This window comes from Gavia stellata, chromosome 3, assembly GCF_030936135.1.
Source record: "Gavia stellata isolate bGavSte3 chromosome 3, bGavSte3.hap2, whole genome shotgun sequence".
Lineage (NCBI taxonomy): Eukaryota > Metazoa > Chordata > Aves > Gaviiformes > Gaviidae > Gavia > Gavia stellata.
This window is the reverse complement of record NC_082596.1, coordinates 9,438,384-9,463,197: the sequence shown is the minus strand read 5'-3', so window position 1 is coordinate 9,463,197 and position 24,814 is coordinate 9,438,384. Positions and strand designations below refer to the sequence as shown.

Sequence of the window (24,814 nt, the reverse complement as noted above, 5' to 3'; positions counted from 1 at the left end):
CAGAACTCAGTCCCTGCAAAGATTTCCTTCCTGTCTTGGGTTCTTATATTGCTGGCTGCTTCTTTTCAGAGAAACAAATTAAAATCTCCTTCATCCCGATACTTTGGTCATTAGCTTGCCAAGGAAGTCGGAGAGCTATGAAGTCTCTCATGATGTCCAAATGAAGGCAGAGCTTTCTGAGCACATGAGGGAAGGATCCAATTTTACACCGTGGCTGTACAATGCGCAGCCCAATGCGGTCTTCATTCACCAGGACATTTGCCAGGTGCTCCTGTAATATCACACAAATAAATGGGATATTGTCTCGCACAATATCTAGTGAACAGACTTGTCACTTTTTCCACTTAACTACATCAGCTATATTTCTCCTTCTGCCCTCATAATCTCACCCACACCATTTTTTTTAGACTATGAACCTGTTATGTTTCAAAAACCTTCTGCATTTTTGCTCTTCTGGAACGATACAATAGCAGCAGCCCTTCACAGGCAAAATCGGAACTGAGTCCCCAGGAGAAATGCGAAGATTATGATTTCTTTTTTATCAAAGTTTTTAAAAAAAAGCATATTTGAGAGAGCTGGAAGTATTCATTTCCCAGTTTGTATCTTATACATCCATCTCTGTGACTGCTTGGTAACATAAACCTTCCAAAGGCAAAAAGAATAAATAAAGATTAACATATATGTAAAAAGCTGCTATAATTATCACAAAAGGGCTCTTGTGGTTAGGACTGCAAGAAACACTGTGAGTATCTTGAGAGCTGTACTGAAAGTGGGAGTCAGCACCACTAAGAGACATTTTTTAAAAGACAGCCAGGTCATCTGTAATTCAAAATTCAATAAACAAATGTGTTGAAATTTCTTTAAAAGTGTGTTTGCCTAATGGTGATAAAATAGAGACACTATGTGACTAAAGGGATATTATTTTTTTTTTTTCTAATTAGGAGCACATACAAAAGAAAGATTTGTTTGGAAATGGCTTTGCAACTTCTGATTCCTAAATAGGTGCTAGCAACAACAGCTATGAAACTAATTTTTGTAGCAGGATCCCTGTGCTTTCTCCAGACACTAAGATACAGGCAATACCAGCAAAATATAGATACATGTTAAAGACTCTGCCTTTCTATTTTTACAAAGACTGTTTTATAACCTAGAGGAAAACTGGAATATTTGACTGATCTTTATATAATCTCCTTATTTTCAATACCTACCTTTTCAGCTTTCCGGGCTATAAATAGTCCTCCCTCACATGACACAGCATACCCACAGATCCCTTGCATCTCTACGTGCTGTAGATACCCCAAAGAATCTGCAGGAGGGGTTTACAAATCATTCCTGAGCTGTCTGAATTATAAGAAGGACATGGACACGGACACGGACATAGACACAGACGTGGACAAGAAGAAACCACAGAGGAACCATGTGCTCCAAAGGGCAGTGATCTCGGGCACAGAGCTGACTACACCAGATCTCCTCTCTGCCGCGGGATCCAGTCCTGACTGCAGAGCACACCACACCGATATCGCTCGCTGCGAAGAGACAGTTCACTAAGCCATAATTAACATTTAAAACAGCAGTTACAGTTAAGACCTCCTTAGAAAAGATGCCCAAATCTGTTTTCAATAAAAGCATTTTAATTGCTTTAAAGGTTTTATTAAAATCCCAACAGACCAATTATAGTCAATTGTTTCCAGCCTCTACCTGCCTGGTAATCATTCCGTTCACAACAGTGAAAGATATGTGCTCCATTACGTGCTCTCCTCTCCCTCTCTCTGGTAACCACATTTTATATTCAATACTGTTCCCCAGGTAGTCTAGCAAGTTTGGATTATCAACCTCTTTTGCTAACAATATTCTACCTTACATTGAATTTAGGTGCTCATATATCAAAGGATTTATGCTGTCTAAAAGAACAAGGAAAGATCCCCCTCAAACAAAACACCTCATGCCCAAGAAAACATCCTATCCGGAAAAAATCAATTTATAGAAAATATTATGTTTGAAAAAGCAGTGACAAATTTAAGCAGAAAATAAAAATTCTGGGTAAAAAATTCTTTGCATTGGAGGCTTACATCACCTACCGTGGAAACAGCTAGCAAATCCTCACCATTCACATAACCACCCATTCAGCTCTTCCTGCCATGGCAACAATGCCATTAAATTAACCATCCTGTCAAACAGAAGAAGTTTATAAGGAAGCACCACCCCGGGCTGCATCAGAGGCCCATGGCGGGCAGGTAGGGCCGCAGGCACAGGAGCCAAGCGAGGTGCTCCTCGGACGTGGCACTGCTCAGGGGACCACGCCGCTGCTTTGGCTCAGCCATCGTACCTCCCGCCCCTGGCACAGCCAGAACGGGGCCCAGGGGGTGACCCTCATGCAGTCGGATGAAGAGCTAGAGGTGATGAAAAGAAGTGTGTAACGGGAGATGACAACCTGGAAACGTTTCTCTCTTCTGAGACGTGAAGGGCTGAGTCTGTGCCTCCCAGGTCTGCGAGTTTACAGCAGTGGCCCTGTTTGTATCAGTGACAGCGCCTGTACAAGGACATTACACACCAGGAAATAAGTTTGATAGTTCCTACCCGTGGTGAGACATTAGCATTGTACTATAGTCCTGGAAACTTTTACCTACGTTATATTTAGAAGTGGAAGGTAATGGCTGTTTTAATGACATTGCCTTAACACACCAAAATGGAGAAAAAAAACCCCACAGATTTTTCTTGTTTATGGTATGTGTGTTATCCAGCCACATTGTTCGACACCAACAGAGTCATTTGTGAAATCAATGGTGTCAATTAAAATGGTTACACTTCCAAGTTAAAGCCATATGTAGATACGCCGAGCAGGTTCTCCTGGTGCTTTTTCAGTTTGCCAAGTCAGAACTGTGGCATAAAAGCTTTCCGTACCTTGTAAGTCTTTCAGGTTTTTTTGGAGGGAGTTGTTCGAGTTTTTTAATTGCTAACTACTACAAGAAATTATGGAAAGCCAAAAGACATTTTATCCAGCTCACTTTTAATGTTTTTCAGCTGTTGTCTCCAGAATAAGCTCTCTTTATTCATTCTTCCACAAACAGCAATTTTCTAGCCAGAGATTTAAATAAACCAGCGAGCAGCGGTGTGCCATATCGGCACTTCTAAACTTAGTTGCACACTGATAATTCTGATGCCAACCTCTGCTCCTCCCTGTGGCAGTCAGACTACAAAGCCAAAGGACACAACACTGACAGACGCTGCTAGGCAGAATGTCTTATGGCTTCGCCAGAAACATGGTTTTGGCTTTTATGCACTACAGGTCTTTGCAGCAAGTTCATTTCTTAGTTCACTTCATCGTCGCCAGAAGATCCAGCCAACTTCCAGCTCAGCTTATGATACATGGAAATGCCACTGTTTCTTCTGAGAGCCCTTCAACGTGCTGTTCAGAGCTGCTAACTCATTCTTCCTTCCATTCATGTTGTCAGTGATAACCTCCAATGCGTTAACAGACTAGACAAGGATCCTTCTGGAAAAGCCATCTGCAGCTGAATCGAGAGAGGTACTGGGGCTCATTTTTTTTTTCCTGAGACACACCAAACATCTTACAGCAGAAAGTGCTAATTTCTACGCTACTGAAGCGAGACCTTCAGAGCCCTGCAAGGTTCATCCAGGATCTCCCCGTATTTCACAGCGAAGACTGAGGAGCAGACACCGAGTAGAGGTGTCCCACGAGAAGCACTGCACTATGTTTTGCAAAGCGCAGCACGCTGTGCTTAGGAAAACCTTACCATTAAGGGCTGGGGTTCAGCGCTGATGCCGGAGCACAACCCCCACTCTGGGAGACCATCTTGACTGAGAAATGTACCTCCAAGTCATGCCTCCTCCTGTGCTTTCTTGCTGGGAAGCGCAGTTTCTCCCAGATCTGTGCCAATCCTTATTGATCACGTGTCAGATCGTTATTGCACACACCCCAAACGCATTAGTTGCGTGGGCATAAGATGGAAGATGCAAAGATGCGTGAAGCTACCTCACTGACTTTCCTAAGAGCCTTTCTCCAAATATCCGTTCCTGTGGCATATACAACATTATTAACAGTTTATACTGAGGGCAAACTGGGAGTACTGCCAATATTCTTGTTTCACCCCTCTTCCTCTGGATCCACCTGTTAATTCCTGATAGAGGAAAATAACTAATAGAGGAAATAATGCTGAAATTGTAAGGTCTTTGGGGCAAAGACCTGTTTGTTATTCTGCGTCTGAACAGCTTTTAGCCCAGTGAGATCACAGACTGTAACTAGGTTCTTGCTGCTGCTGCAACACAATTATTTTAATTAAAGTCCTATTTCTGATGAACTGGCCTTCCGTTTGCCTTGCTTGCTCCCCCTTCCCTAATTACTGAAAAATTAGCGAAGTTCAGCCATTGATCCCCCATATCCCAATTATCAGTGTCATCCCACTGGCACAAGTTTTGGTCATTGAAATTACAAAATCAATCCACCGCCTTACCCTGCCAGCCCTCCTGGCCCACCTGTCCTCACTGTAGCTCTTCTCCCCAGTTAAAACAGACACCTCGCAACAAGACCCGCTTATAGAGAAGATGCGGATTGCTGCCTGCGAGAGCTAGACAGGCAGGTGTAATCCAGCACCTGCGGAAATACTGCCCACATTGCCTGCATACAGCAGCACCACATATGGGATCCAGACATATGAAAACAGGCTTTGCTTTCCAGAGTTGCCAAAAAGAAAGCCAACACAGCCTATCTGCATAAATCAACAACATAAACAACATACATGAGCTGAGCATTTGCCATGAGAAGGATCGCAACCCACCCTGAGATTTGGGCATAGGATTCAGCCCATACATCTCCCAAAACGCAGCAGCAGCTGCCATGAAATGCTAATGCTCGCCAGCTCATGGTGGCCCAGAAGAGGAAGAAAATCTCAGTGTTACATGATTCTCTATTCGCAATCACTTCCCTACATCCTCTGCATTTCCATCAAAGATGGGCCAGTGCAATCCAGGAAGGGCAGAGAGGAGCCAGATCATGGGTAGGGGCAGAGGATGCACATAGGCTGTGTTTCCTAAATTCTTCAGCCCCCCAGTGTCAGTAGGCCCAGGAAAACATGAGGGAACAGCAGAGTTCAGGTAAGTAAGTTCAAGTCTGCCTAATCCACCTGGAGCTTGTATATGAATCCGAGCGAGATGTGGCTGAGAAGCATGGTTTGAGAAGGCAGATGGATGAGACCTCCAGACCGGTCAGAAACACAAACTCAACTGGCCGCAGCAAACAGTTGTACTAAATGCAAATACTCCACACAAGACATGTTGTGTATGAGCAGCCAGCTGTGTAGGAGAAGCCAGCGGCATGACCATGTACGAGACACCAGCCATAAACCAATATATGTTCTCGGGTGAATGCCACCACTTTTTTACCCCATTCTCTCCAGCACTATGAGTGGAATAGCCCCAACTCCAGAAATCAGTTGTTCCTTCATCCCTGGTGAGTTGAATTGGAATAAAAGAAGCTGAATTAGCAGCCCTGAAACACGACAGCCCTTAGCTGGTTTGCCTTATCTCCCTGAGAGTGAATATAGCATAAGCAACAAGTTTGTGTGTCCGCACCTTTCGCTACCAATAAGGCCCACCTGGGCTTGGAGTCCACCCTCTAAGGAACAGTGACAAAGCAGAGGTACCCTAAGAAAGTCATTTAATCTCTGGCATAACCGAAGACACTGCCAGTGAGGATGTCAGATTTGGGGATGGCTTGTGCATATTCTTTCAAGGCCATTTAGAGATACCAGTCTCTCCCATGGTCCCTGACCTTTAATTCCCAATGTCTTCCCAGAACACACCATGAAGTGCTGAAACCCCGGTTCTCGGAGAACATTTACTAATATTGAACCATTGCTACCCCGGAGCGACACCACTCTCTTTTCCACCAGTGATACCAACTTCCCCTACTTAGTGGTCCACTTTTTGCACACTCTCCTTCTCACTCTCTGTCTCCTGTGCAATGAAGGAGCAGTCTGTGAGAATCAGCAAATCCAGTGCTATGCTTCTCCCAGTCTTCCCTTGCAAGAGGCTTGTCTCTGTGCCATGCATGCAAAACACTAATAATACCGGAGCACTGAGACTACTGATTATTACAATAATCATAACTGTTTCCCTGTTAAATTACACGTGCCCCAGCTGGTAATACTAGTCATCTTCCATGTCTTGTTATGTATGAACTTGGACACATCTTGGGGCAAGGATCCTCTTTGCTATGCACAGGCAGTGCACAGCACAAGAGACACAGCTGGGCAGGGTGGACTGCATCTTGCTGAGGAGGTCAGGTGGGTCTGAGTCTGACCAGCTTCTCAGGAAAAGGTTGGAGGTTTTATGGAAGCAATGTGATGGGACATAAAAGTGCTGGAAGGAGCCTGGGGTACTCTGGGAGGTATAAGGATGCATAGCCCAAAGAGCTTTCATCTCTGCTTGGTCCTGAAGGTACTTCTACAGTGTGTATAAACACATTGTAAATAGTATTTTCTGGGTTAATAAAAAGGCTCTTGCTGTATCCAAAGAGGAATACGAGCTGTGGTGACTGTGCGATCCTATGCTACTTCAAACACAAGTTCACAGGTATATCAGCCATAACCTTTGCCATCACGTTCACCTCCCATTCATTTCAGCCTATCACATCACCGCACACTGCTAATAATTCCCTTACCTCCACTAAAAACGAGTCGGGGGCTTAAAAAGGGTACCATGACATGAAGATTAATCTCCAGCTAAAAGCCTGATTTTGTGCTAGATTTGCTGAGTCAGAATGAGGCCAGTGACTTTCCTCTACCTAACCTTAAAAAAACCAACCAAACCACCAACCTGCAAGGAACATCCTGTAAATGATATAAAACCACGAAGCGAGAATTACAAAAGGTCTCGGTCTTTGATACCATGTTGCAGGGTAGGGCATTATATGAGTCACAGAAATAAAGAAACTTATTGAAGAGAAGCACTGTCAGACCATGGGAACAGAGAGAACGGATAAAATCGTCACCCCACTTACATGCCTTTAACAGTACTGCAAGCTCTTAGGTTTATTGTTGCTTCTTTTAATCCCCAGCTTGTGGAGCCAGGCTATGTCATGGCAGACACAGCTTCCATTTAAAAAAAAAAAAAAAAAAAAAAAGAGAGAGAAATGCTTCAGTGTTACAAAGAAAATCCGGAAAACCTGACCACGCGGTACCAGCCTGAAGAACCACCACCCAACTGCTAAAGAAAACCCCCTCAACAGTAGTATTTTCGACCAGCAATGTCTAAAGCAGACACATTTTCAGGCCTGATTCGGCAAGGGGCTGCTTTCCCAGGCTGGAGCGGTGGCAGACGGTGTCTCTCCAGGGCTATGCCACTGAAGCCTGGGGCTCTAGTTCAGGGAGAAAGGAGGCGAAAGAGTTGCTTGTTAATCTTTTTGAAACCATCGCACTGCTGCACAGTGAGGAGCAACTGCGATGGCATCACTGGCATACTTCTGGATCAAGGGGTAGAAGCTCTAAGCTTGCTTTCTCTTTATAGATATTCCTGCATGGTTGTTATTTGAGGCAACAGGGAGACTGCTCCTAAGAGTGTTTAACGAAAGGTTTAACCTGCCTTGTGTCTCATTGGTATCCCATTTTAGAGCTCAAGAGTAGATGAAGCTATTCCCCTTTTTTCCCCATGAGGTTACATCTAACATGCCTTGAATGTGTTGCTCCTTTAGTCTCCCTCTTTATTCTTTCGACCTTCTTCAGGATTTGCAGCTAAACCATGGGCGTGTAGGGGTAAGAGGGAAGTTCACGGCCCCGGGATCAGCCCCAAATTGCCACAAAGCACACTGACCTTGGATTTCAGCTCGGAGGGCCGTGCTCTGCACTAAAATAACAAACGAAGTTTAACTCTCCCCTCCTGCTGTTCAGGTGCCAGCGTGTAACTCATGGCTCTGTGCTGCCAAGTGAAGGTGACAACTGTGACATGTACGAAGAAGGTGGATACACCTCAGAAATCACGGTCCCCTGGCTGCACCTACAGCAGGAATAGCTCAAGCACAAAACAACTGTTTTCCACCACTACCTGGGCAAGACACCTCACTGCTGACCAGGTCTTGGGCTTGGCCTCAGTCCACCCAGAGCACACCGGCTCTCCCATGTAGGCCAACAGCAACAACAGGTTTTACACTGAAGACACTTTGCAACTAGAGGAAAATAGGCAACTTGCCTGAAACAGGCACCAAAGCACCAGGAGGGCAATTAAGTTGTTTCCTCTATACAAGCAGCACCTTCATTAAGTAGCTCCTAACACGTTCACCTATAAGGGTAGCCTTAACTCCCCTCCTCCTTCTGTTTTACCTCTCACAGTGCAGTTACCCCTCTTCATTTTCCCTTTTGCAGCTTTGTTTCCAACATCTCCCTTGCCTCCTTCTCCAGTTCAGCTGCTGTTTTGGCATCACCACTGGAACTGCGTTCACAGCTGCCAGCTTCGTCCCTGCACCATTGCTGCTCTTACCTCACTCTAAAAAACATTGGCTTTACTGCTTATTTTTTTCCCTCCTTTATTTTGTTTTTAACCAAGTGGGCTGAAAACTGTTCTTTTTTCCCTCTGGACAAGGCAGCAACCAGACAGTTCCATCTGTTCTCCATGCAGGATCAGTGGCAAAAAGACCGCATGGACACCCAAAAATTGCATCCCACTCTTCAACAGAGCTGACAGCTCTGAAGGAATGACCATATTGTAACTACTTTTTTAAATAACTCAGAGATACAGAAAGATATTTGTGCTCTGGAGAGGATAACATTGACTTGGGGCCCTTTCCAGACAAAAAATCCCCACATTTTGGCAATTATTATTTAGATATCAACGTAGGGACTACATTGCCCAGAGGGACCAGCAATGATTTCCAACCCCAGTCCCGCAAAGCTATGCTATACGAGCTTTGATTTCTGCATGCACATGGGGCCCAGGGGATGTCAGCAGAATCCCATAGGAACACAGTGTGAACCTAAGAGGTACAATAACAAGATTTATGTACAAGACTGATTCAGAATCCAATGCTGCTGAAATTTGGTGGTCTTCATTCATTTATTTACCTGCTCTGAGAAATGTGTTCCAGACTGTAAGATTTTAATATTTGGGGCAGTCATCTTCAGGCCAAAAAGGATGGCTCTGTTTTAATCTCTTGTCCAGAGTACTTTGTAAAGTTATTATCCCCTCAAGGCCTTCAACAATGTGATTAGGATGAGATTCATCTCATCTAAAATTAGTGTTTATAATGTAGGTGCCTACATCTAAGCCATGTATTGAAGCTCCCGTTGTAGTCAAGGGAGATCCATTTATTCTGTATCGTCCCTGGTGATCAGGATGTGGTTTATCAGTGTCATCACTTGCTTCAGGATGAGTTGAACCTACGCCAGTACTCCTATAGCAGTGGTCTATACTGGCAACTGAGGAGATTGAAATGACTCGGCTATGTTTAGACACTTACAGGGAAGACACCTACCTTCAGTCCTAAGAATCCCAGCCCAATTACTATTACTGCTACTACTTATGCTATGTTACATTATGATGTTAACAGTCCAGTTAAGAAACAAGTGAATCTCTTTTTCCTGAGTTACTTCATCACTCGTTTGCTTATCTGTTGCTAAATTAAAACAGAACCAAACCCAATGTATTCCTAGTTATAACTCAAAGTCCTGCTCAATCACCAGTCAAGAATATGCAGAATTATTGATTTAAGCCCATATTTTGCAGCTAAGCCTATGGCTGTCTTTCGGAAAATTCTCCAAGCTTGGTTTAACAATGACAAGTGGAAAATTGATAATTTCTTGTGCAAATTCTTCCAGCAGATTTCTGCTCCCCTGTTAGACTTTATCTATAGCCTGAATTTATCTTGCATCGTCTTCCAACCGTTGCTATGTCATCATTTATGCAATTAAAAAGCCTTCTACTGTAACAGAAACTCCCAGTCTTCATAGCCTGGAACAAACATTGATGGAGCACTCAGATTAATGCTTATAAACCCATTATCTACTTCAAGTTGCTTGGAAATTAACTCATGATAGAATAAGTGAAAACAAGCACCGCCAATGAAGATGAGCACTGACACATTTCCATCTGCCCAAAATCTCTTTTCTTCACTCATCCTAACAATGTTTTCTTTAGAGTTACTGTTTCCAGAAAACTACAAGACATTACTCTATAACAGAAAAGCTTTTCTATGGTCTCCAGCAAAACGTTGCTTTGGAGGTGATAATGTCCTGCTTTGGTCTCTGGGAGCAATGTTGTGTTCTCATCCCGTTTGCTGGGGAATGTGGTGATTCAGGCAGTAAGACACAACATTCAGTCCTGCCTATATGCTCACTCGCTAGAGAAAGTTGCTGCCCATTTATTGTTACATCAGGAGCTCCCAGCCTTTATTTTTCTTGGTTATCAACACTGGCAGCAAATGGAGCTGCAAACCAGGACCTTGTATTATCATCTCGACTCTGGGAGCAACTGCTGCAGGTGTGGTTCAGGCTGTGGATGAAGTAGCACGCAGATCATGGATTAGCCTGTAAGTGGTGCTCCTAAACCCTTTCCTCCTACCACTGAGACCAGGAATGTGGAAAAACTCAAGGGACAGATATTAGTTCAGTTTGTACCCTTTCTGGGAAGAGAGATGGGTATCCACCTCCACCTCATGTTCCCTCTTCCTGGAGAGAACAGTTGAGTCATCACAAGAAATCTGTTACCTACAGAGGTCATCAATAAATCACTCTTTCCCTAAAACAACCATCACCCCTAGAGCAAAGAGTGGTCAGGAGCAGTGACTCAGAAGTGTGTGGGTCTGAATCACAAGGACTCTAAGAGCTTCTCCTACAGTGATGCTGTTTGCGTAGGGGCTCTAACTTTGGGCTGTGCCCAAAGTCACAGGCTGGTCCAGCGGGAGAACCTTACCACCGGATGCCGAATTCAACACCGGGGAGCTGTGCAACCAAAAAAGAAACACTAATGATGATGAAACACAAGGTGATTCAGAGATAATTCCTGCACCTAAACTACCTTGCACCATATGGACAAAGTAATTCCTACTGAGTCCCTACTCCGAGGGAATTAGAGGCATGATCTTAACGCTGACACAGGTGAACTCAATGTCAAAGTCCAGTAAGTTACAAGAAGTATAAAAAAGACCAAAAAGTAAATACAGCTATGTCCGGGTAAGAGACAAATTGTCACGTCAGCTCCATCAACCCGCTATCAGCACTTAGGCCAACTGAATTTAAGTCAGACTGAACTCTACTGTCATAGTGACATGGAGTATGAAAGGATGAAGGGTCGCACAAAAAGCACAGCTGGATGACCCAGTGATTGGTGTCTTCAGTGATGAATGCCACCAAAGGAAGGAGAGAAGATGGGATTGAGTGAGGAAGGGACAGGGAGAAAGAGATGGGAAAGTCAGGAGGAGTCATAGAGTAGGGATAAATTACTGAAGACTGAATGATTCTTCTGAATGATAAAAAATTGGTGGAAATGTCAAATTACAACAACATCAGTAAAAAGACTGAGAAGCCGTCGGGAAAGGTTTCCTATTTTCAGTGAACTCTACTGATTACAGTAAAGATTATCCCTAGCATTTCCCAGTGTGAGTACTCCAAACACAGACAACATTGGTGCTAGTTAGCCTAGCGTCAAGCAATTTTCTTCGTGGTTAATATGAGGGCTGTTTCCTCCACAGTGTGCTGACTTGCCCAGCATCTCTGTCCAGATGTTATATCTCACTTATGTCCATGCATATTCAGGATCTAATGGAGTGGGGAGGGAAGAAGACTCTCGATGACTCTGGGTCTAGAAGTCTGCCCATTATGAGAAATGAATAAACCAACATATTCTGTGAAGTGCAACCAAATCTATGACTGCTCACAATATAAAGTAATCCAAATCTTGGAGATACACAGAACTTAACTGGACACAGCCCTGAGCAACCTGATTTGACTTTGAAGTTAGCCCTGCTCTGCCGATTGGAGTGGAGAGCTCTAAACCCTTCCAAACTAAATGGTTTTATGGTTGTATTTGTCAACTCCCTCCTACAGCCCCAGCATGAGACACAACCTACACCAAGAAATGGGCAGAAAGATGGTGCTTTGCTTGCTGAACTTCCCCAGCTTATCTGCAGTGTATTTGTTAAGTAAATAACTGTATTTTTAAACTAAATTACTGCATTTATGAGGGAGGAAAAGCCTCTCTCCACTTTGGAGAGCAGGGAGGGAAGGGAAGACCCCATGCTTATATAAGCCAGCTCCCAACGTGAAGGAAACAAGCCACGAGCACCATGGTGTGAACACTGGCAATTCTGGGACAGGTTGGTGCTCACTTGTTACCTTGCCAGGGGATCTCCATCTCTCCTATTTTTCCCGTTCCGCAAGCTGTCTTACCTTACTGGGAGGGCAAGTTTGTTGTGGCAGGGAAGTACCTCACCAGAGGTGCAGGACCTTGACCTTGGCCCCTGGCACTAGCAGAATATCAGTAAAAAATGAAAAGATTTTGTAGTGGGTCCAGAACAAGCTTGCATTACAGCAGCCAAATCCAATTGTTCTTTTAACTTTAATAGATTTAGCCTACATTTGCACTGACATGACTAAAAGAGGTTGCTGGCTCAGTGTTTCTGCCAAAATAATCAAACCACAAACTAGCAGCTGTTAAAGAAATACACCACCACCCAAAAACGCTTCCTTATGTCAGGGCATTTTCATACATTCAAATTTTGTACAGTTCTCCGATGATTTCAGTATTAGGTTCAATTAGGCTAGCTTACTGATTCAGCTGGTGTATGGAAGTGAGTAAGCCCTCTAAAATGCTGAATGGTGCTTACATATCTACAACATCTCCAGCTTTACAGAGGAAACTATAGCACATAAAAACCAGTCTAAGCCTATGAATGACCATCACAATCAGCCTCATTCAGCCCAGGCCATACAAATTGACCTTCTACATTTGTAACAGGCTTCATAAGGACAATGTCCAAGCCACTCACAGTGGCTTTTAGTCCCTAAAAGACACCTTCTAGAAAGCAATATTGTCCGTTCATTGATTTGAGAAGCTAATTTTGAGTGGTGGAGACAGGAGGAGCAATGCAAATGGACACAAATTCAGGAATAGGAAGAAGCAGGACTGCTGCTGGCAAACTCCCACCACAGTAACTCCTGTGTCCAGCTAAATCCTGAATGGCCACAAGAAGATGGAGGGAAAACAGTCAATCCCAATCCTTGGATTTAAAGCTCCGTACAAGAGGCAGTTAAGTCTGGGTTTGAGCATGACCTCAAGATCAACTGCAACCATGATTATAAATCAAGAGCAAATTTATGGGAGGGCTCAGGGAGATTGACCCCATAGCAAACCAGAGAACAAAGGGAAGGTGGAAAGGTAAACTCAAGACTCCCAACTAGGGAAAGATCTTAAAGCTACTGAAATCAGCAGCGTAAGTAGGATGAGGAAACTGAGAACATCAACTATACCATCACATTTTTCTTTGGCATAATGTCAGGGATGAATGTAGGCCTGTCACAGCCTGGAATAATAAGCAGCCACATATGCACAGCTTTTGAGGAAAGGGAATTAGAATTTTATGTTGAGCCTAACATTTATAAAAGCCTATGTAATAAGAAGAGTCATATTCCTCTTGTTTTTAGAGGTAGGACTGGTCTGTCTGAAAGTGGCTGTTACTGCAGACATTTACCAGCGATCAGGTCACCTCAGCTCCTGCTACAGACAATGGAGAGTTGCTCAATGGAGCTGAAGCTCTGATTTATCTCCGTGTAAAGCAGACCCCTACATCTGGTTGGATGAATTGCACCATAAAATCTATTGACTGTATTGACTAGATCTCCACTGACTATAAAGAGAACTTAAATACCTATTGCACACATAGAATCGTGCATGAACATATCTAAATTTAGTTATCTTAATATGGCTTTGAGTCCCGCCTCTCAGGTCAGGCAAAAAGTTTTCCATCCCTCAGGTGTTTTCAGTATAGATACCCAAATTCAAGTTAGTCACCCGAGGTCTCCTTTGTAGTCAGTGAAAAGTTTCAGGCACTGCAAGAGGTGATTAATCTCACCTATTTTAGAATCGTCTTTAGGATGAGATTAATTGCACTCCAGAAATTTCTATTTCCTGTTTTTCTTCAGCAGCTATAAAGGGAGTCCAGACAGCTCCCTCAGATAAGGCGCTAGATGGATGGGTCCCATTGTGAATGTTGAGAGACAGCCTCTCAAGTCCTGAGGAAAAGCAGGAAAATCCAGTTGTTTTAAGTAATTTAGCCATGAAGAGAGTGGTGTATTTGAGAATGCTGTATGTGATAATGCCATATTCTGAGAGCAGAAACTGCCATGAGCGTGCGGCTGCCAGACCCCACCTCTGCGCGGTGTCATTGCACCCGGGACGTGACAAGGTAACGGAGCAACATCTACGATGAGTGAGACAAAATCGGGAGAAACGTCCAAATATCAGCAACAATGCAACTAGCAATATCTTCTTCTGTGTTTCACACAAACCGTAAAAGGGATTAGTACCACAGATTAGTCAGTGGGATTAGTACCACAAAAAAATTATTCTTTTGTTAATACACCAAGATGTGGGGTGAAGCATTGGAACCTCCATGGGAGTTTGATCAGCACAAGGAGTGTTGAAACAGAAAAGGCAAAAGCCTTGACAAAGTGCCATGAACAGGAAGAGGAAAGGGTATAGAAAATAAAACGTGTTGTTGGACACACACATAGGGTGAAACCTATATTATTTCAGTGGAGTAGGATTTCTTGAGTCTTTATCTAAGTGAAGGGTCTTATCCCAAAGCAAAGTGGCTTTTTGTATAGACCCAGGAGGATATCCTCAAAATGGTAAGATCTCACGTATAATGATTATGTCTATTCTAGCAACCCAAAGATGCTCAGTCCTGCTCTCTGTCCATGAGGCCAGCTGGCGTGACCAGTGTCCACATCACTGACCTCACTTGGCTCCAGAGCATGAGCCACACGCAGACTCCTACTGGGAGTGGTCCCCAGTCTGCCACAACACTTGATCCGTGCCCGGTCATTTAGTTGTCTCAGACTAAAACCATGGCACAGGTCATCCGGCAATGTTGTGTTATTGGCCAGTGTGTGCCACTGCTCGCAAAACATCCCCGGCACGGCTTTGCCAGTTAGTCTAGGCATAGTTAATGACTATTCTAGGCAGGAGAAAAGCTGCTGCCATAGCTGCAGTGCAAGGCTGGTCCTCAGCCGCGGCCCTGTGCATCTGGTGCCACTGCGCAGACGGTGTCCGAGGTCTGATCAGGGGGCCTCGACTACTTGTGTGCATTGAAATTCTTCCAGCACGTCTCACAAGAGCAGCAGTGTTAGCAAAGGCAGAAGAGCAAATTCCAGTTCGTGTAATTACCTTCCTAAATTAATTCCCCTGCAATTTCAATCAGCTGCTCTTGACATTCCCTCCTCAGGGTGTAATCCCTCCTCATAAACGCTCTGAGCGGTGCATGGAGAGGCGTGAGGGGAAGAAAGATAAGCAGAGCCGATGCTGCACTGCTGAGAGGCTGGTGGGCAGCTCCCCACCGTGCACTCTGGGGATTTTACTATCAGTCCCTCAACAGCTGTACCTGCTTCTCCTCCACCTCCACCGAAAACAGAAAATTTTAGACTCTCTGTATTTACAGTCAGTGGAGAATGCCCTGTAAAGAGCCTTCTGGTTTAGGATTAACATCTCTGCCTTTCACCTGAAGTTAGGTATAACCCAAATCTAATGGCTCCTATAAAACATAAAAGAACTAGGGCTCGGATGGATTGGGGCATTTAAGCTTTCAGCATTGCTCTAGCTCTGCTCTAGTGGTGGACAGCACTAGGAACATTGAATTATTTTGTTATACAAGATACATGCTTAGCATGTGAAAAGCATGAAAAATCTGAGATGAGACGATAACAATTAAATGCATATCACTGAACTAAACAGATGAACATAGCCCAACAATCAGGTTTGACTAAAAGAAATGAGGAAATATTTCCTGTTTTGACATAGGTGCAATGTCTCATAAAATCTTAGTTCTAGTATTAATTCAGATGACCGGGAGAAATTAAAAACTGGCTTCAGAGCTATAAATAAAGCCATAACAAATGATATGGTATTAACCAGGAAGGGGGGAAGTTGTTATTTAGTGAAATGCTGAATGGATTTTCTTAGTTCCGGTCTTATTAAGTGCTTCCTTAATGATCTATAAAAAGAATTAAATTGAATGTTAACAAAATTACAAGGTACTAATCTAGAAGGTGATCAAAACACCAGTGAGGACAGAAGAAAGTAGATCTGAAAAGCATCTTGAATTAGACAACACCACTAGAGAGTCAACATGACAATCATAAACTCATACAGGTTGGCAAAGGAATGCAAAACACATCTATACAGCTCTCAGGAACAACTCTGAAAACAGGGAGGACAAGCGATATGCAAGTATTCATAAAATGTAATGAAGACTGTAAAGTCAAAGGAAGCAAAAGACAACAGCCAACCCAGACAGCATTAGGATTCCTCCACTGCTGCTGCCATACAGTAGACCTGTAATGCTCCACCACCATGTACCAGCAACCTAGAAAAAGTAAAGTAGGAAAGACTTCGGCAAGATTAATACATGTAGGAGAAGGGAGTGAGAGCACATGCCACCTCAAGAGACACTGGATGCTTCTCCTGTCGGTCTCAGCATCACTCCAAAGTGAGGTTTAGCAGTGTTGGAGATATGCACCTTCACTTCAGCATGGTTTTTAAAACCCACACAAACGGGCAAAAGGCAGCACCTCTACGGAGAGCAAGGTGTTATCCTGGTGGCTATAACCAGAGGTGGCTATTAAGGTACGGAAGGGATGAAGGCCTGTGATGGATCCTGTGGAGAACTGTAGCTTGGGAGCATCTTACCTAGCCCAAGTAGAGCAGCAAGTTGGTTGTGCAGAGGAAAATGAAGATACCTAGTGCTGCTTTCCACCAAATTTCAGTCATACTGTTCTGCTTTGGATGACCTCAGTGTCACCTGGGATCGGTTCCTCCTGACATCAGTGGGCCCCTTCACTTGCTCCAAGTTAAACATGCTTTTAAGTCATTTGCTTGCTTAAGGCTGGGGAAGGCAATTTACAGATTTCCAGCCTGAAAGTTCTCCCAAAGTGCCTTTTTCCAAAGTAGGTTACCATGAACTTAAATATCCCTGGGCATGTCCCTCTCTCCACAGAAAATACTAAGTTGCCCAGCTATCATCCTAAAACAGAGGCAGCATATACTTAACGGCTCTTGTGGACCATATTCCTTGTAAAGCTATTAATATTTAAGTCATCCCCTTTAACACACTATCTGCCAGAAGCAATAGCAGATGCAATGTCTCCGTGGCTCCATTCCTTCTGTAAAGTTCCATGCACAAGAAGGGAATATAGCTTTATTAAATACAAGAATAACCATTATCATTTATTTATACCATGCAAGGCTGATCATGGCAGTACCCAACCACCCAGCTGCCTGGCTATGTCTAAGGTCACCAATTTATTATGTTTCTAAACAAGATATAAATGATCTTAACACTCACTGGACTGATTTTGTTTAGAAAGTTTCTTATAGCTGTTAAATTAGATCCAAATTACTCAAGTTCAGACCTTGTCCTTGAATATGAACGCCATCACCTGACCTTGCACATACATGTCAATGCTGGAAAGGACTTTCTACTGATCAAGTGGTACAGAATTGTGCTCCACATACACGCACAGGTTTGTATGTTGGCTAAGCTATAAATACAGAGGATTTAATCACATGATATTTGAAGACAAAGAGCCCCAAAGAAAGAACAGAAAGATGCTGGGTGAGTAGCTTGTGGGATGATATTTGGGAGAGGCACGCACCGCTGGGGCACCTGCATGTTCACTTACACACGCTCAAGCACACAGTGGTATATAACTGGTATTATATGTACGTGAGGATTTTTTAATCCAGCTGTTAATATGCATATTCTTTAGTTATTATTTTTTCCATTAGATTTGTTTTGAATGTTTCTACATTATGCACCAAAATGAGCAAAATGAGCATGGAAAGTCTCTCCCTGTTAAATTTTTGGAACGCCTCCGTAATCTCCATCTCAGATTAAAAGCCATGTGGCCCCTCTGCCAGGCAGCTGCCCGGAGGTGCCCTAACACTGCAGTGCCCCATGAGGATCTGATGTTTGCTGCGACGAGCGAGAGGCACATGAAGAGACTGAAATGGCTTTTACGATGCGAGTGGTACCTTCGACCACACTCCCAGCTGCTGCGCTGGAGATAGTGCGATAAGTCTAGTCCTGGGCTTTACCACTGACAGTGCCTCCAGGACTGCTGGGGTAGCACTGAGATGATGCTACTCTTCACTACCAAGTTTCTCAAAAGAGAAGAAAAACACGATATGCTGCTGGAGGGGCTTTGCTGTATCACCTCTCATCAAAATGATGAAATATGGGACTGTTCAGTTTTACAGAAATTACACCGGGGGCTATGACTTCTTCCTGAGGGGCTTAATCCTGGGCTGAGCTGACAGCATCGGAAGACCAACTGCTGATTGCTGTTGCAGGCGATGCCAATCCTCACCCACACATTGTGCCCTCCATTGTGCGTCGCCGGCCGCGGAGGATCTCGTCACCCATCCCGATGAGGCTGCATCGCGTGGTGTGAGCGGGGGATTGCACTTGCAGAAGGGCACTCGGGGACCTGCATCTCCAGGGGTTTGGGGGACACTGAGGCGCATGCCTGTGCTACAGGCAGCCGTGCGCCTGCAGCTCCCGCGAGCCCATCGAGCAGGCGTGAGCAGCACCAAAACTCGGCAAGTTAGCAGCGTAGCCATGGCAACGACGAGCGCGAGGGCTGACCGACCCGACCCACGGGTACCTGCTCCCGGAGCGGGTCTCGCTGTCGGCACCGATGCCCTAGCAAGGAGATATGAGGCTGTAGGTGAAAACACACCCATCCCCACCAAAGAGCCAGGTCTGTAACTTCAGAGGTAGTTCGGGTGCTCAAACAAGCATCGGGCACCTACAAGCTGCTGAAGTGACTCCGAAGCTACAGTTGGGGATCGCAAGCTGCTCACGTTATATAGTCTGTGGCTTCCCCAGGCTCTGGTGCCCCTTCTCATCCCCACCAGCAAAGCCCAGCTTTCGGCAGCCGGTGACCACAGCCCGCGATGTTGGCTGATCCCAGCAGCTGAGATGATGCAGTCGCATCTCACTAAACCGCACGCAAACCCAGGGCGGACTCCACGAGCCTCGATGGAGATGTAATAGCAGAGGTGTGCGGTGAGGTCTCCAATGACTAAGACTTCATTATTTTTTACAAAGTATACTGCAGAATATTTATCCATGCATTACGATGAATTAGCATAAATAATTAAAACAGAACTTGTATTGGCAAACACATAAGCAAAGGGCACTTGCTAATGGACCAGGCTTGCTCTGTGGCTCCAGGGACTCGCTTAGAGACAAGTCCAGGCCAAACAGGCCAAGGAAGGATTCATATTTATCCTTCTTTTTACCCCGAGCCTGTTCCCACCTCACCCCAGATGGCTGACACAGGCTGGCGCATCACCACATCTTACAGAGCATCCCCTGAAGGGCAAAGAGGAAAATAATGGAAAGTCCCCAGACCTTCAACCTGTTCCCCGAGTCCCTCAACACTCTTTTCTGCAAACAACCCACCCACGATCAGTCATGCAAGAGGTGCTCGCCGGTGCTTCTCAGAAATATTGGCGATTTGATGGATAGCATGACTCGGCCTCCTCTTTTTATTCCAGGTATTAAGTGGTATTGGAAGAAGATTGCATGGCAAATAGGGAAGGGTTTTCAAGTGTTCCCCATGGTTTCCCTCTCTCATCAGCAGGTACTCTGTGGTGACCTACACCAGCAGAGTGCAGCCAATATTGCACACTTTCCCAAAAAAGAAAATCTAATCCCAAGCCTTTTCCTAGTCTTATTTTTCCATGAAAGTAAGGGCTGCAGTTGTCTCAGAGGATGATATGAAAATAAAATATCTCCTAGCTACCTCTCCTTCAGCCTCTCTTTTCTTTAAGTCAGGTTGAAAATTTTCCACAAATTGCAATTGCAAACTTGAGCTGTATTTTGTTACCTTTCTGGACTCTGTCCATTATCCACCAAATATTTTCTGCTTACAATTAAAAATAAACGGGAATATCAAAATCTTACTTGTTTTTAATTTTTTATTCTATTCATTATGCTTCTGTGCATAAATAAAGCATTTGGATGGCTTGTGGAGGCGAACAGGTCTCGAGCTGGTCTCCCTGGCCAAAGTACACATCCCACGAGGCACAACCACGGGGGTTTCCTGTAATATATTGCGCTCCTCAACACAAAGGAAAATACAGTACATCATGGGCACAGCAGTTATACCTACAGGGAAACTAGCTCAGAAAATTGCAGGGATAGATAATAGCCTGACCTGCAACCCCCAAGAGACATTTCCGAATTAAAAACCTCATAGTTTAAACCAGATTTTATTGTTTTTTATTTTTTTACTGAAAATGTTCAGCAGGAGTTTAGCTTTACAGAGGTGACATTTTTCATAGGAAAATCAATTTTCTCTTACCAACCGTGCCATTAAGATATTGCCATATTGCCAAAAAGTCTGTGAACCCTGGCATTCTAGCAGAGGGGAAATTCACGGGTGTTACGTAAAGCTCCTGTCTAGCAGAGGTGCCAGAGAATAAATGTTTTCAGATGGTGGAGGAAACAGAGTCAGCTTCTTTACGACCAAGTCACCTTTCTCTTTGCTATAAGGATAGTCTTGGACAAACTCACCTGTGGGAGTGGAGGAAGGAAGGAGGAAGAATCGCAAGGAAAATACCTCATGTCACTTTCCCTAAATCACTGCCAGTGAAAGCTGAACTCTAAAATTGCCATCAGGAATTTCTCCCTTTCTCCCCTGCATCTTTGTCCCTAGGGCTTGGTAGGGCCTGATCACGTTTATGCGTTCTCATTGAATTATTTCAATACATTGAATCATTTCAGTAGATCTAACCCCACCTAAACTGAAGTGAGCGCTTACAACAGGCACTGCATCAAACCTTATTTATGTGCACATTATAACCGTGAGATGCACAAAGGATCATGACCCCTTTGCATCCATATGGGCATCACTGTACGATTTAACGAGATCCCATCTGTACCACCCTTTTAAAAGTTCTGGCATCCAAAGCTTTCGCAAAGGCCTTTGCAAATCCCCTTCCTGCCCCCACACAACACCCTCGACGTGCCCTGAAAGTCGCAACTCTCCTCCATCAGCAGCTTCCCACCTCCTAAATCCGGGAATATACAGAGCACTGGAGTCCTTTGCACCAGCTCTTCATTAAACACCTCTGAATGCTTGGATCTCTAAGGAATTCATCTCATCCACCCATGCTGCAATCCCTTTTGGCCCTCAGCTGTTTATTCTCTTGTTTTTTTGTATACGAGAGCAACCTTTTTAGTCTTAATTTTGGTGCCATGGTATTTATTGCAAAGTTACTCAGAAGAGTGAGACAAAATGTAACATGTCATTAAAATAAATGGGACTTTTCTTGAAAATGAAAAAAGCATCACATTGGTAGATTTTATGGAAAGGCTGGCAATCTTTCACGTACCCAAAGGAAAGCGTAAACTGTTCGAGTGTGAAAAGAAGCACGGGGGCACTGCTGGGACAGCACTACACAGTGTCACAGCAGCACCTCCAACATGAGAGAGACTCCTTTTCAGAAGGAAAAAGGTTAAAAGATAATTCATCTGAAAGCAAGACTAAAGACTCTGAATATTAACTTAGGTGCTGCTTCCCCACGGCACTGCTCCTACTCTCGAGCAGGTCATCGTTCTCCAGTCACAGGAACAAGCTCTGAAGCCTGTCAGCAAGATCTCAGCACACTCTTCCACCACCTTTGGCAGATTTCTTTTGTAGGGTTTGATCCTACGGTGAGGTAAGAGGCCACAACTTCTACTGAGTTCAGAAGGAGCTGAGGCTGAACAGAAACACTGTGTGGCCAACAGCAGCCTTGGTCTGCTGAGCCCCCTGGATGTCCTGGGAAGGGATGGGACGTCTGTGCTGGGCTGGCAGACCAGGACTTGTGTATTTTACTTCCTTTAAGGATAAAGACTTCTAAAAGTGTTTTTTTTCCATTAGTGCTGAGTTTGGCACTGATTGTCTTAACAAGACTGTTACTGACTTCGGTGAGAGCAGGTCAGACTCACATCTCAGTTTTGCAGGACTGAGTAGTCACCAAGACAAGTTGGCCACATAGAGCATCAGGTCCACCCCTAAGAAGGATCAAACATCACAAACATACTGAATTTTTTTCCCATTCTGTGATCCATATTGCATAAGGATCTTAAGGTTAACCGCACATCGAAAGAGCTATCTAAAATGAATGTTGTAACTTGGAAATTCTTATACCGTTGCAAATAAATGTGGATCTCTCAGCTTGCCCGAGCCTCTCTAGACTCATCCACTGTCCCATTGCTTGTACCCAGACATGTGCCCCGGCATGGATTTGACCCAGCTGCCATAACTGGCCACAAACAGAGAGATGCCAACTGCTCATAACACTCTAGCCTGTGCTAAAGCCTCACTTATGCCGCGTGTGGGGGCTGACCAAGGCAGGATGCACAGGGTGCCCCTCCATCCAGACACGGCTCTCCCCAACAAGAAGCAGCGTTAGGCAATACTGAGCACGACCAAACCGCAAGCTCCGGACCAGAGAGTCCTCCCAGCATAACACACCCCAATGCTGTCGCTCCCTGCCTGCTAGGACAAGTTTTCCCATGGCAAAAAGGGGTGAAAGAACCAAAAAAGTGTCACAGCATCCAGTGTCGACGTTTTCACAGAAATTAAGCTGGAAAGCAGGAACCTTTATCCCAAGATGCACTTTATGAAAACACTGAAAAGAGAGGAGCAGCAATGAGCGAGTGGTACACAGCAGCACTTCAATAGTGAACGCTGCCTTTTACTCCTCGCCCAGGGCTAAATCCCTGCAAACATCAGGGAGAAATTCGCCTGAAGGTAAAATCCCAGCCCTACACTCAAGGTGTTTATTTGCAAGTGCAATGATCAGGACTTCCCAAGATCCAGCTCCAGGCTCACAGCCCATGCAGCCTAGAGCACTTTGCTTGTCTTTGGCAAACAAACCAATTTCAGAAGTCACTGCTTAAATCCTCTATCACACAGGGCTCTGTACATGTTATAGCATTAAAGAAAAACAGTAGCACCGTGACCACCGATAATCCCTTGGGTTTTCAAACACATTCACAACACTAAATCCCACATTTATTTTAATAGGACTCTGGCAACTCCATTCTATGCTGTAAACAGATTTATTTTGTTCCATATTCCTTATGAAAACTTAAAGGAACGGAATTTTTAGGAATGCAAAACAGTGGTCATTAACTTGACTTGTCACCCTTGGGCCACAAAAGGAGCTTGCATCATCTCAGTTCGCTTGTGGGCAGTTTAACTTTCCGGGTGACAGTGCTGCAATGCTCGGGTTTCATGCACCGCAGGGTGACGCTTATTGGACCAAAATAAGCGGTTTTCATTTGACACTTTCGACTATTGAAGGAGTGGGTTCACTCGGGGTTTATGCCAGCTAGTTTAACCGCACGCGATGCTCCAGGCTGAACTGATGCTGGCAGTGTCCCCCTTAAGCACTTCGAGCCTTAAAGCTGCTCCGAGCTTGGTCTTTCTGGCACCCCTTTCCCAGGGTCTGAGACACGCAGGCTCGGGCATGCCGCTCCCGGGCTGGCGGGGGTGCACACAGGAGAGAGACAGCGGCTTAACAGCAGCTGCTCATTTCGGAAAACCCGACGGCAGGAAAAAAGCAAATAAAACCACGCAGCGGCACACCCCGTAATAAGACCCCTGCCACCCCCCGGGGCTGGAGCCAGCGCCCCGGAGCGCCTTACGCCGAGCATGATAAAGCAAAACGGTGGCCCCGGGCGCATCTCCTCGGGCAGCCGCCCGCCGCCCCGGGACGCGCCCCCGGGGGAGCCCCGCTCCGCGCTCCCGCTCCGCGCTCCGCGGGGGCAGCGCGCCCGCGTACTCACACGAAGGCGTGATAGAGCAGCGCCCAGCCGCGGGGTCGCTCCAGGGCGTCGTAGATCAAAGTTTGGATGCGGCGGTACTTGGCGTGGTTCCGCTTCACCGGGCGGCTCAGGGGGGTCTTCGCCAGCAGCCCCAGCCCCGGCGGGCTGCGCTTGCCGCCCTCCTCCTTCCCGCCGCCCTCCAGCAGCAGCGTCCCGTCGCGGTCGGCGCCGGCGCCCAGGGCCAGCGAGCCCTGCTCGGGGTCGCCAACGCCACCGCCCGCCGCCCGCCGCCCCGCCGCCGCCGCCGCCCCGCCGGCCGCGCTACCGCCCGCCGCGGCGCGCCGCGCCTTCAGCCCCATCGTCGCCGCCGGGACCCGGAGGCGAGCTGCAGATCGGCGGCGGCAGCCCCGGGAGCCCCAGGGCCATGATCCGAGCTCCCCGCCCCCCCAAACGGCTCCTTTATGTAGGTATATATATACACATCTGTGTGTATATATATAGGGGGTAGAAAAAAGGTGGGGTGGGGGGAGGCAGTCACAGCCCCGTCAGGTCATCCTGGCCGGCGGGCAGCGGGGAGGCAGGAGCGCGGCGGGCACCTGGGCCGGCGCAAGGGAGGGGAATCATCGCGGAGTTTATTTACCAGCCCGACGCCCGAGCCCCTTCCTCCCCCACCCCCCCGCCTCCTCTTCCTCCTCCTCCCAGCTCCTGCCTCCCCCCGAGCCCTCACGTTAGGGAGTGGCCCATTGTATGCAGCCAGCAAATAGC

At 45.7% G+C, this 24,814-nt stretch overlaps 1 protein-coding gene across 1 annotated transcript in view; it reads right to left on the bottom strand.

Moving 5' to 3' along the window:
* The window catches only part of KCNQ3 (potassium voltage-gated channel subfamily Q member 3), a 204,190-nt gene extending 179,782 nt beyond the window's left edge, over positions 1-24,408 (bottom strand). The window contains exon 1 of the mRNA XM_059815440.1: positions 24,071-24,408. Within this exon, the coding sequence (XP_059671423.1) occupies positions 24,071-24,408 (338 nt within the window). The remainder of the gene's footprint in view (positions 1-24,070) is intronic.
* Positions 24,409-24,814: the final 406 nt, after the last annotated feature.